At 63.6% G+C, this 12,949-nt stretch overlaps 1 protein-coding gene across 3 annotated transcripts in view; it reads right to left on the bottom strand.

Moving 5' to 3' along the window:
- MAP3K1 (mitogen-activated protein kinase kinase kinase 1) overlaps nt 1-12,722 on the bottom strand; it is a gene marked incomplete at its 5' end in the record, with an annotated part of 45,050 nt that extends 32,328 nt beyond the window's left edge. For 2 of the 3 annotated variants that reach the window (XR_013961258.1, XM_080681428.1), the window contains one exon: nt 12,379-12,722. Coding sequence is in view for 1 of the 3 variants with exons in the window: in XM_080681428.1 (XP_080537554.1) it covers nt 12,379-12,722 (344 nt within the window). The remainder of the gene's footprint in view (nt 1-12,378) is intronic. The other variant, XM_080681429.1, reaches the window with a different exon arrangement.
- Between the last annotated feature and the right edge of the window lie 227 nt (nt 12,723-12,949).

Here is a 12,949-nt window from a genome sequence, read left to right as displayed (position 1 = left end):
CTGTCGTTGAGGGCGGGGCCTGAACCCTCGCCCGTAGGAGAAGGTCCTCACCGCACTCTCCTGCCTCCTCCCTTGCTGCTCGCATCACCGTGGCCGCAGGGACCGCCGGCAGCACGCACACCGCCCTCGGCTTCCTGCAAGTTTTCCCGAGACCAGGGCCGGTCTCCGGGCCCCGCGGGAAGAAACACGGAACCCGGCCAGGCACCCGCAGCATGTCAGCGGCCACGCCAACCCACGGGCACGCCTCCACGGGCAGCACACACTGTGTGAGACCAACGGGACAGCAGACACATGGCTAACGTGAGTTGAGGAGGCCGCACAGGGGGACGTCAGGGACGCCGCGGAGGGATGGAGCGGGTTTCCTTTCACCCCAGTGACCTCTCTCGAGGTCAACTCAAAGGTCATCTCCTTTGTCTGCCAGAGGCCCGGGTGGGGGCCCGCGGGTGGGGGGGAACGCAGATGGGGGACTGTGTCTTCTCTCAGAGCTACCAGGCTCCCGTAATCCCCAGGGAAGGTGCCTGCAGAACACACTGGGGGGTGGGCATGTGCTGCCTTATGTCGTGGGGAAGAGCGACGTCAGTAAGTGAAGGACGGTCACCAGGCAAACTGAGAATGCCGGCCTTGGGCCGTATGAGAGCAGGGCACCCCTCTGAGAATGCCGGCCTTGGGCCGTATGAGAGCAGGGCACCCCTCTGAGAATGCCGGCCTTGGGCCGTATGAGAGCAGGGCGCCCCTCTGAGAATGCCGGCCTTGGGCCGTATGAGAGCAGGGCGCCCCTCTGAGAATGCCGGCCTTGGGCCGTATGAGAGCAGGGCGCCCCTCTGAGAATGCCGGCCTTGGGCCGTATGAGAGCAGGGCACCCCTCTGAGAATGCCGGCCTTGGGCCGTATGAGAGCAGGGCGCCCCTCTGAGAATGCCGGCCTTGGGCCGTAGCACCTTCCTAACGAGGGCGCCCGGCTGGGGGAGCCCACGGCCACTGCTGCTCCCAGCACGAGGCTGCTGGTGGAGGGGCGCCCTGCACAGTTAGAAACGCTCTGGCTTCAGCTGGTATGAAGCGTGGCTCACGTGTCCACACCCACATGCAACGACGCCCTGTGACAACAGCATGAGGAAGGACATCGGCCTGGAGACATCGCGAGGGTGAGCAAACCCAACGTGTAAGGCAGATCCGGTCCCAAAGGCAACGCTGTTGACGCCAATAAATGACCTGCAAGTGAGGTTTGTCTCTAAGAAAGGCCTGAGCAGCCTGGGGGGGGGGGGGGGGTGCGGGGGGCAGCATGACAGATCCCTCGCCTCCACAGAGGCCTGTGTACCCAGCTCCCTGCACGTCCACCAGGGAGACCCACCACGTGCTGCTGGGAGGGAGAGGGCAGCACAGGGCGAGGCGTGTGCGCAGGAGTTGGGTGAGGAACAGAGAGAAGCACGTCCACGTCCCCAGTGTCCGGCCGCCCCACGCTCTCCTCAGACGTCAGCAGCCAATCTAGTGCGTTTTCAGTGACTGAAACCCGGGCACGGGCGTCAGGAGGAGCCCTCAGCAAGAAGCAAGCACATCACACGCAGATCCTGAGCGCATTTCTGTAGCAAGCTGCTCGCTAGAGAAAAGCTGCCTTCAGACACTGGTGGCTGCATCCTCTCCCGGAGCTCGGCCCGGAAGTGGGAGGGGGGAGGGGGGAGGGGGGAGGGAGGGGGGAGGAGGGAGGAGGGAGGGGGGAGGAGGGAGGGGGAGGAGGGAGGGGGGAGGGGGGAGGAGGGAGGAGGAGGAGGGAGGAGGGAGGAGGGAGGAGGGAGGGGGAGGGGGGAGGGGGGAGAGGGAGGAGGGAGGGGGAGGGGGGAGGGGGGAGGGGAGAGGGGGAGGAGGGAGGAGGGAGGGGGAGGGGGGAGGAGGGAGGAGAGGCAGGAAGTTCCTGAGCACAGCCTTTCCCTTGGACCCAGGCTGCCGTTGGGACCCACCCCCACTGGGCCTGCCCTGCTCTCCTGTCTCTGCTCCATTTAACTCGCCCAGCAGGCCCGCCTGCAGCGGAGGGAGCGTCCACTCTCCACTCGGAAATCCACCCATCACTCCCGGGTGCGTGGAGGACAGGGCCGCGGCCGGCAGCCGGCTCTCAGGTCGGTCGCCGCGACCGGCAGCACAGGCCCCGCAACCAAGACTCCGAGGAGGGGGCTCTGGTCTGCTCCCAGGGCCTGCGTGACCCGCCCCACCATCGGGGCGAGGAAGGAAGTGGCGGTGGGCCGCGGGAGGGCAGTCCCGTCACCACCAGGAACCGGGGACCCCAGTGGTGCTGCTGGTGCCGCGCTCAGTGAGAGCCGACGGCTCCGTCCAGCGGGCGCAGGACCGCGAGGAGCCGAGTTCTGTGTGAACGTGCTTGCGGCTGGCAACCCCGTGACGGAAACAGTGCGAGCCCTGCTCCAGGTCTATCTGAAACTCCAGGTTTCTAGCACTTGAGCCCCAAGTTTGAGAGGAAAAGCCCCAGTGACCGCCTCTGTCCAGGTTATGGGGAAAGAACCCCCAAACGTAACTACATCTGAGGCGCGCGACTCGGAAACAATGTAACCAGTGCCCTAAACACTGTGTCTTCCGTACACATTGTACACAGAAGCTGTAACAATGAATAACAGTAAACACGTCTACACACGCGTACCCACGAAAGGGCTTTGTAAACAACAGGAGACACCAGAGGACTGCTCTGCTGACAGAGGCGAGCCCAGGAAATGTCCCTTCCTCGCACACTGAAGTCGAGGAAAAGAGAGAGTTTTTAATTGTCAAGTCACCAAAATCAGATTTAAACTATTTTCGAAACTGCTCTCCAACTATGTTTACTGAGCACATACGCGCAGTTACGTGTTTTTTATAAATACTTTCTCCTCATTTAGTATCAGTTAACAAATATCATTTTTCTCTTTCCTGAGCCGTTACTGCTTTCCTTTTGTATTTTCTTTACAGCTGGTACCCAGGTTTAAATTCCATGAGTTTGTAAGTTCAAACAATGAAGTGTTTCAATAATTAGAATAAATTTAGCCGTAAGAAACATGTTTCAAATTGAAATGGGAAGTCGCTGGAGCGTGAAGGGAGCCAGGACGTCAGGAAAGCCAGCCTCTTCGTGTCACAGGCAAGCAAGTGAGACCCAGGGGGACCTGGTCTGCGCCCGCCCCCCCCCCCGCCCCGCCCAGGGGCACTTTCCCTCCATCCATCTCAAAACAAGGGGGAGCCAGCAGCTCGCTCGGCTGTGCCACTGCCTTCCCGGGACTCGAGACAGCAGCACGGCCTGATCTCCCCTCCCCTGTGAGGTCACTGAGCGCCTCCCCACCTCACTAACCACCCACTCTCCCCACTTCCAGAGGGGAAAGTGGAGGTGCAGAGAGGCGAGGGCCCCCTGGGTCGAGAGCGGGAAGGGCTGGCGGGCTGACTCCTGGGCCCGCTCCTAACCACGTCACTGTGCCGCGTGGCGCAAAGGCGACCAGCCCGCAGCCGAGCCGGTGCAGGACCAGCTGGGCCCGGGGCTGCCCGCACCCTGCCCGGCGGTTCCCAGGCAGCCGGGGAGACAGGCCGGGCCCCGCCCCGCACCCTGACCGCCCACACCCGCCGAGCAGCCCTTCCCCGGGCCTCCTGACCCACTTCCGAGTGCCCTGTGGTTACCTGACAGGCGACAAAGGCTTTCTTCTGTCCCCAGGGGACACCTGGGGGCTGGCCAGTGCAGCCGCCTGAGCCCGGAGCCGACCCAGGAGGTCAGGCCGCCTGCCCCCTGTGCTCCACCGCGGAGCCTCCGCCAGGTCCCCGGCCCTGGCCACGCCCCCGCCCCAGGCCACGAAACTGCCGGGCCTGTCACCTGCTGACCTCCCGGCATTCCTCAGGCCGGCAGGCCCAGCTCCCCTCCCTCCCCGGAAACGGAAACTGCCTCCGCCGGGCGGCCCTGTGCCCGGGCATCACGGACCCCTGCCTGCCACCTTCACAGGCCTCCCCGGGGACCCCGCCCCCTCGCAGCGCCCTCGGGGGCTGGACCTCTGCCCGGTCTGCAGTGATGGTGGCTCTGACGCTGGGCCCAGGGCGGACGGAAGAGATCAGAAACCTCACACCTGAAGTGCTTTTTCCCACAGCCGGTCAGCGGCCAGCGCCCTGGGCCTCCGCCCGTGGCCGGAGTGAGGCGGCCTGGGGCTATTCCAACGACAGCACTCGGCTGGGCACCAAACACTGCCCGAGGCCGCAGCTCTGAATGTCAGCCCAAGGAGCAGGCCCCCCCCGCACAGCGGGGCCCACACCTATTCCAGAGAGGAGCCCCACTGAAGCTCCTGGAGGAAAAGAAGGGGGAGTTGGGGAGTGATGGGGTGAGGGTGACCGAGGGCGGTGAGGGGACCAAGCAAGTCTCTGCCCCTCACTAGGAGGCGGGTCTCTGAGACCTAAGAGAGAAAATGAAAGAGGACCCCATCCTCGAAACCCCAAAGCCGTACCACAGCCGCGGAGAAAACCAGCCGCAAGGAAGTCGGAGCGAAGCTTCTAACACGCAGGGCGCCAGCCATCAGCGCGGGAAGCGAACGGGAAGCGAACGCGCTCGGAGGCGGAAGGACGAGGCGGCGATGCCCAAACCTGGGAAGCAGCGGGATGGAGCCAGCCTTCGCCGCCAGGGAGCTGGGCCGGCCCCTCCCACGCGGCCCCACGCCAGAGCAGACGTGACCCAGCCGGCGCTTCCCAGGGCCACGGCCATGTGACCCCGTCTCGGACGCATGTCCTGTGACTCAGCAATCCCACTCCTGAATGTTTCACAGGACGGACACGCAATGGTAGTCCCTGAAGCCGAGAAGCAAACAACACAAATGTCTAAAACCAGGAAACCGGTTCACGAGCCGGCCGCACAGCGGACTACTACGCAGCCGGGAAGAGGACATGCCACGCCCAACACTCGCACCGCCACCAAGGCTGCTGAGACACGGCAGCTTCCCGAGGCCGCACGGGACCCCCTTCGTGCGGTGACGACGACACACATTTTGAAGGTAACTTCTGTGTCTCAGGACCGGGCGACCATTCTGTGAGGACGTTCTATCCTGTGAATTCTGAGTCCCACGCACACGGGGACGTTGTGTAACGCCATGGGGGCGCGTCGAGCCAGAGTAACCGGGACACATTCTCAAAATTCCAAGGAAACTTAGACGGAAACGCTCCCGCCTTTCCAGCTACACTGACGTCTGCAGCAATCCAGCGCATCCTCACAACCTACGGCTCACGGGGAGTCATTCGAGTTACTGCCCGCGGAGAACTTAAGAACACCAGCAGGAATCCAGAAAGTAAGTAACAGATGTAGCCAATTACTCTGAAGGAGAGAACAAAAAGGGAAGGAATGCGAACCGTTTGTCTCAAAACATCACTTCAGCGCGTGAAGACATGAAATGCTTTCGCAAGGAGCCTCTGATTAAACCAGAACCCGCAGGGATTCACGCTCGGTGCAACGCTGCCCTGCGCTGCCTGACGCCCCGCCCCGTCCCACCAGAAGTCAGCGTACTGGTGGTGGCCGATTACTAAGCTCCTGAAGAAGCCGCAGAGCATGTGCCAACGGACCGAACACACCTTCCCGCCCCAACAACCCGCGAGGCGGTTCTGACGCGCGGCACCGATGGGTGGAGTTCCCACGGGCTCCCACGCGTGTCCGCCAGGCCACACACCCGCTCCTGCAGGCCAGCCAGGCGTTGGCTCCTCGAGGAGTAAAACACTTTCTCGGCTGCCAGCTTTCCGGCTCAGCTCACCGGCTGGAGACACGGGACAACCCTGGGACGGGCCTCGGTCGCCATTAAAGACACCGCACGCACATGGATCTCTCGTTTACCCACAGGAACCGGACGCCCACGAGGCAGGGCCGGCAAGTGCTGCGATGTGGACACGCACAGCCCGGAGGCGGGGCAGGTGTGTGAGCTCCGGGCCGACGCCAGGTGGCCCCCTGCTGCAGGGAGCACGTCCCCTCTCCCGGCTCTCAGGGCCTTGCCCTTCTCAGGCTGCAAGAACACGGCCCTACGGAGGTGTCGGCGAGGCTGCGCGCCCGGGAGCCCCGGTCCAAGTGTAAACTCAGAACCTCAGAGCCGGGTCCGGCTGCAGCCCCTGGCGGCCAGGGCTCCCTCCCCCGCGCGGAGGGGAGGGCCGCAGGCTCAGTCACTCCAGCGCCTGGGCTCCGGGCACCTCTAGGTCCTCGGAACCTCACGCCGTGCTTGCCCAGCACATCCTCGCTTTTTAAAAAAGATGTGTTTTTACTGACATCAGAGAGGAAGGGACAGACACATCCATGATGAGAGAGGATCATGGATCGGCTGCCTCCTGCACGCCCCACACTGGGGATCGAACCTGCAGTCCGGGCATGTGCCCTGACCGGGAATCGAACCCTGATTTCCTGGTTCATAGGTCGACACTCAACCCCCGAGCCACGCCGGCAGAGCGAAAATCCTTGCGTTAATGCCAATGTGAACTTGAACTTGTCCCAAGGAGAACGACCGTCAGGAACAAGGTAATACATTTGGGGTAAAGCAGTGATCCGGACAAGATCCTAAACGCGGTCTGAAGTTTGCAAGACGTTCTGAGGACTTGACAGAAGGAACCGTCACACTAATGCACAGCTCCTTCTGGTGCCTATTCGTGTGTATGGGCACACACACGCATGCACACATGTACACACATGCATACACACGCTCACACACACACGCAGCTCCCGGGGAAGTGCAGAATCACACGCAGAGCAGTCCTCTCCGCCCTACAGGGTGGCTGTCCCTCCACGCCCGGCCGTGACATCCGCCCTCGCGAGAGGCACCGGCGTGGCTAACAGCCAGGCCCTCCCGGGTCTACCCGCAGGAATCGGGAAGCGCCCACTGCCTAGGCTTTGCCGGGTAACTCCTCAGCGAGGCCCCCGCTGGCGCGGACCGAAGGGGTGAACAGACCGGTGCACCGGCCCGGATGCCAGCACCTCCCCCACTCAGTCAGCAGGCATTTGCCCAGTGCTGCTGAGCCAGGCCTCCCGCCAGACCCTGGTCCCACCCACCCACGGGCGCCGCCCCTCAGGCCCCCAGAGTCTGGGAAAAGCGTGAGGTAACATGGAAGTCACACGGTGAGCTGAGATCGGGATGACGAGAGCTGGCTGGGGACTGGGCGTGCCAAGGCCCGGGGCAGGCGGTGTGGCTGAGTTGGAGGGCCCGAAAGCGAGTGGTGTGGGAGCGGGGGCGAGTGTGGTGGGAGCCTGGGGCCAGCGGGGGCCAGGCCACGGGGACTCCACAGGCACGTCACCGCTTCTCTGGGCTTTTCCGGTGAAACACTGGGACGTTCTGAAGTAAAATTATTCCATTTGCTAACTTTTAAAAACTAACTTCATTTTCCAGAGGAAAACCGTTATAACCAGGTTTACTCTTGTAAACGGTCACTTTGGCTACGTAACACGGAGAGCGGATGGGGGCCGAGGAGCCGACGAAGCCTGGGACCCCACCTTCTCACGTTCTCGCCCGAGAGGACGACGGGGCCCGGGAAGGATGGTCGGGGTCACAGAGCGGGAGGCCGGCCGTCAGCCCAGACGCCGGACGCTTTCCAGCAGCAGAGCCGCGGCCTCCCAGCACCTGACAGCTGGGGCACGGCTCCGGCCACACGTAGCGACTGAAGGATGAAGTTCTCCTTTACACCCATCAGCCCCCCTTACCCACTCCCACGTGTCAGACGGCAAGTGCCGACACCCAGGCAGCACCACGGCTCCCGAGAACCGGCCTCGCCTGGAGCGCGCCCGAGCAGACGCACACAGACCCACGCCGGCGGTCACTCTCACCTTCGGATCCAGCCATTTTAAAGGGGCACCTGGTACTGCTCCCGGGGCCAGACCCCAGCCGGCGTCCGTGAGGACAGCGAGGACGCCGAGAGTCGCCGGGCGGGGTACGATGCTACGGCAGTTAAAGGACCGCTCGGGCACTGACGGCGGCCATCACATCGGTCAGGAGTGAAGCCTCCGCCACCTCCCAGCACCCTCCCTCCCTCGCCGCATACCCCACACCGCACCCGCGCCCGCCTCCCAGAGGCCTGGGGTCCCGTGAGCAATTCCCAGGTGGCACAGCCCTTTCAGGAAAAGGCACTCGCGGGGCCCCGAGAACCTCACAGCTCCTGACTCCACATCTCAACGCGGCTGGTGCTCAGGCCCCAGGACAGCTCCTCCATCCCAGCAGCCCCAGCCCCATGGCCACCCGCCGGGCCACCCGCTGTGCCCACGCCTGGAGCTCCTGTTGTTCTCAACGAGCAGCGCTGGTTTCTGGCAGGAGAGACAGATTTAAAGCCTGCGAAGGCAGGCGCTGAGCTTCTCGCTCCCCAGGCCCCGTTTTTACTTTTTCTCCCTGTGGATCTAAGAGCACAGGCAGGAGTGGTTGGAAATAACCTGGGACCGAGACCGCCTCTTCCATCCTGTGGAAATGAAGCCTCTGACCCGCGTCCCAGGAACACGGGAGGCGAGAGGCAGGGCCCACGGCAGGTGACCAAGCGGAGGCAGAGGAACAATGCTCAGGGCCCCTCCACAACTAACCTGGGGGACCCCGGGCCCCCAGAAGTCAGAGGGGCACCGTGTGGGCCATGCGGGTGAGATCCCGAGCACACGTGTGTAACCTGGGGTCCCCTGTGTCACCACACTGAACGTGGGGTTGCATGTTAACACCTGTCCACCCAGCCATCTACCAACAGGATGGTCTGTGCTCGCTCTCCCTCCCTCCCGCAGCCCGTGGCCTCGCAGAGGCTAAATGCTGGCGAATGGTCTGACGCGGACCCCGGGGCAGCCCGGCCCGGCCCGGCCCAGGGAACGTTCTCTCCATGAGGTCACTGAGGCGAGGGAGGCACGTCCGCGTCTCCCACGTCCGCGTCTCCCACGTCCGCGTCTCCCACGTCCGCGTCTCCCACGAAGGATGAAATGCAGCAGGACTGAGACACCTCCAGGCACTCACCGACTCTGCGCCCGCCAGGCGGTGGGGAGGGCGGGCGGCACTGCGCACGGCGGGCTGCGGAGGGAGCGAGCGAGCGGGCAGGCACTGGCCTGCAGAGACACCTGCCAGCTTGTTTCGGACCGCTCCCGCCTTAAAGGCACGCTGGTCTGGTCATTAATTCGAAAAAGAAACGGAGGCAGCGGAGAAGGGGTCCGTGCAGTCAGGACGTGAGCGGGGCCAGCTCGTCGGGTTGTGTGAGGGTGAGGATGGCTCGCACACGGGTTCCCGCCTCAGAAGTGAAATCAGATGCAGCGGTGATGGCGACACGGGGAAGGCGACCACGGAAACGGCACCAGACCGCCCCTGCTCCCTGCCGTGCTTCAGCCGCAGCCACACCCGCTTCTTGCCCCCGGAGGGGCCCCTTGCTTTCAGCCCCTTCCCGGTCCTCGCTCCCGTTTCCACGACCTTAAAGTATTCCTGAAAGAACGCGGTTCACCCCGGTCCATTTCCTCCCACAGCCTTCCCATTCGCACCTGGGCTTAGGGTGGGAGGCGGCCAGGACTGGGACAACACCGAGCCCCCGACAGACCGGGTCGGCGGCACCAGCGGAGCGTCCCAGGTGAGGGGCGGCCGCGGCTCCAGGCGGTCACTTTCCCACGCCGCCGCCACAGCCAAACGCCTCTCACCCGGAACGGGCGGCAACATGCCAAGGCTGCGCTTTCTCACTCTGAGCACGGAGCGCCCCGTTCTCCCCTCGGGGGACCCGTCCCGGGAACTGCCTGGCCACCCCGTCATTCTCCTGGAAGCTGGGCCAGCAGGCCCTCCGATGCCAGGCAAGCTGCAGCTGGCCCTGCTCGGCCGGAGGCCAAGGCCCCGCCTCTTTCCCTATGTGGCAACCTTCACGCCACAGGTCACAGGTCACAGGTCGGACGTGTCTGAGACCTGCCCCTCTGCTCGAGGAGCCGGGAGCCGGGAGCCGGAGGCCTGTCTGCCGAGAGGGCTGCTTCCCGCTCTCTGGCCCGGCCAAGTGCAGTGCATGGAGGAATGCTGGTGAACCAGTCCGCTCGCCAGCATCAGATGGGGAAGGGAAACGGGAGCTGGCACCAACGCCGCTCTCCTATTTCCCTTTCAGAACCATATTTAATAAGGTTAGTCTCCGAAGAACGCATTAATTCCCTCCCTGGTTCAAAACGGACCTCGGAGACCCTTCAGAGCTACAGAACACACACCTCCATGGAAGCCTCACTTACGTAACTGCCTCTATTATCTTATAAGATCACCAACGTAATTAATTTTTATTTTTAGGTAATAATGTTTCTATGCCTCCTTTAGTAAAAAAAAAAAAAATTTAAAAATCACTACGTTGTATTTTTACCCTCTCAGCGTCTAACAGGAAGTGAAAGCTGAGTGCCAGGAGGTAGGAAGCAGCCTACGAAACAGCTTCAGTTTTAAACAAAAACCAACAGTTACAAGCGCAGACACCTCGTTCGCTCATCGGGCCAGCAAACTGATAGCCAGGCCTTTTTGTTACAAAAATAGGATGGAGTAATTATATCCACCAAACGCACAATGGCCTGCTCGCTGGGGAGCAACACTGTAATTTTTCTCCAAAGACAGTGCCCGGGGAAGAAAAAGCCCCGAATTCTGCAAAATAAGGAAAAATTCCAAACCCTTGGGCGCCACTTACAGGCACAAAGCCTTCACTGACTTCAGCGGCGACCCCGAGGACCAGGGGCAGACCGGAACCTTCTATTTTTAATACGAGTATTATTTGTGCCATTTATACTTCACAGATGCACGTTCTACACGTTCGATTTCTACATCCAAAGGTTAACCACGGAAGGGAACTCTGGAATAAAATGCCACAGAACTCTCTCCAGGCAGGAGGGTCCCAGGCCCGGGCTACGACTGCAACGTAAGAGCAGTTCCAAAGCGTTGGGTTTTCCTCCCGGAACTATGAATGTAACTATTGTCAAGAAAATTAAAATGCAGAGCTCAAATGAGATTTTACTGAACGGCTTACAATGAAAGTGTTTATACCAACAGATTCAAATGAATTTTAACCCTCTTGACAAGGAAATTGGGGATGAGGGGGGGGGGGGAGTCACAGCATTTCAAAAGCTGGAGAATAAATCTTTTACCATAAATTAAGTCTTCACGTATGACATTTGGGGTGAACAAACTAGCATTCTGGCTAGTGAAATTCATCCGTAAAAAATGATCATGCTGATAAGCCCATTATTTCCCTTACTTTGCCGTGAGAATGCTCCGTAAACAAAGAGGGAAGACCTGAGTTACCGATGCAAAAAGCACACAGGGACGCTCCCTCACCCCGGATCCGTCTCCCTCACCCCGGATCCGTCCGCCCCGCGTTAGTCCCCGCTCTGCGCGGAGCCTGCACCAAGGCTCGTCCCCGCAGCTCGTTCACACCAGATGCGGACACTGGCGGAATGTGGCCGTATCCACAAACAGTGGTCTCCCGAGGGCAGGTGAAATGACCAGATTTGGGGTTCCGTGTTTTCGTCTGGAGCTCACGGGCAGCCAGCTGCTTTCAGAATTACTCTCGCGACGTCCCGCCCATGTGCAGGGCGCGGGGAGCGCGGGGCACACGCTCGGCGAGGCCGCCCCAGCGCGGGCAGGAAGCGCCGGCCGGTGCCCTTCCCTCGGCGCGCGGCGCAGGGTGACCATGTTTTTGGGGTCGGGATCCGTGCGCGCGCGCGCGTGGACAACCTCCAAGTAAAACACGGTGGTTTTAAATCATCAAGTTTTAAAGAAGTGACAAATCACTTCGCAAGTTAACCGAAACCAAAGCTTGCCCCGTGCGGTCTCGGAAACACTCCGGTAAGGTCAGAGCTGCTCGGGGAGGGGCGGCCGCCACGGGGACGCTTCCAGCGGCTGCAAACGCCCCGGACGGTGCGGTGCACACGCCGCGGAGACCTTGGGGCGCGGGTGACCCTGTCCCACGGAGAGGAAGGTCCTTGCACATAAAAGGGTGCACAGAAATGCGCCCGGGGAGACCCGCGGGTGCGAGCTCCCTGCCCGGCCCGGGGTCCCAGCCTCGCGGGGCGGCTGCGGGGAAAGTCGCCGCCGGGACCCGGAAAGGCGGACACACGCGGCCCTGCGCCAGGCGCGCAAACGGCCAACCAAGTCGCCGCGGTCCTCGTGGTGCAGTCTCGTCCCCGGGAGCAGCCGGCGCCCGCGTCCAGAACCAGGGCCGGTCCCGCGGCCGTGACAGGCGTCCCCGAGGCCGGGCCCGTGTCCGCCCAGGTCTCGCCGGTCCCGGTCGCGGGCCTCCCGCTGCCCCTGCGCCCCCGGGACAGCGCCGGGAGGGGGTCCCCGGGGCCCCCCGCGCACGCCTGTCACTCGGCCGCGAACAATCACGGATCCGGACCCGGAGGGCGCGCAGCCCCGCGTCCCAGCGCCCCGTCCCCGCCCCGCGCCCCGTCCCGTCCCGTCCCGCCCGCGGCTCACCCGGCGGCAGCAGGCGGCGGCTCCGCGGGCTCGGTCCCTGCGGCGCTCGGGTCGCCGCGGTCCCCCGGCTCCGGGGCGTGGGCGCCGGCGCGGCTGGCGGCTCCGGGGGGCGGCGGCTCGGGCACGGGCTGCGCAGCGCTGCCGCCCGCGGGCTCGGGCGCCGGGGACGGGGACCGGGGCGGGGACGGGGCCGGCGGCGGGTCCAGCTCCACGCTCCGCACCTTGCGCAGCTGCCGCCGCCGCCAGTCCGCGCCCCGCGCCCCGCCCGCCTGCAGGGACCCTCCGCCCGCCTCCGCGCCCGCCAGTCCCGACGACGACGCGCGAGTCCCCGCCGCCGCCGCCATTTTCTGTCGCGGCCGCGTCCGCCAGGCGGAGGGCGGGGCGCGGGGCGGGGCCGGGGCGGCGGGGCCTAGGCCTTCTGCGCAGCCGCGGGGGGAGCGCGGCCCCGGCCGGGACGCAGGCGCGCGAGGGCGGGGCTCCGGGGTGGGGCGGGGACACCGGGGCGGGGGAACGGGTCGCAGGTGGGGGGACGCCGCGCGCGCGGGGGGCGGGGACAGGGTTGGGGGGCCGG

Source organism: Plecotus auritus (genome assembly GCF_963455305.1).
Source record: "Plecotus auritus genome assembly, chromosome: 7".
Classification (NCBI taxonomy): domain Eukaryota; kingdom Metazoa; phylum Chordata; class Mammalia; order Chiroptera; family Vespertilionidae; genus Plecotus; species Plecotus auritus.
This window is presented reverse-complemented; position numbering and strand designations above follow the sequence as displayed.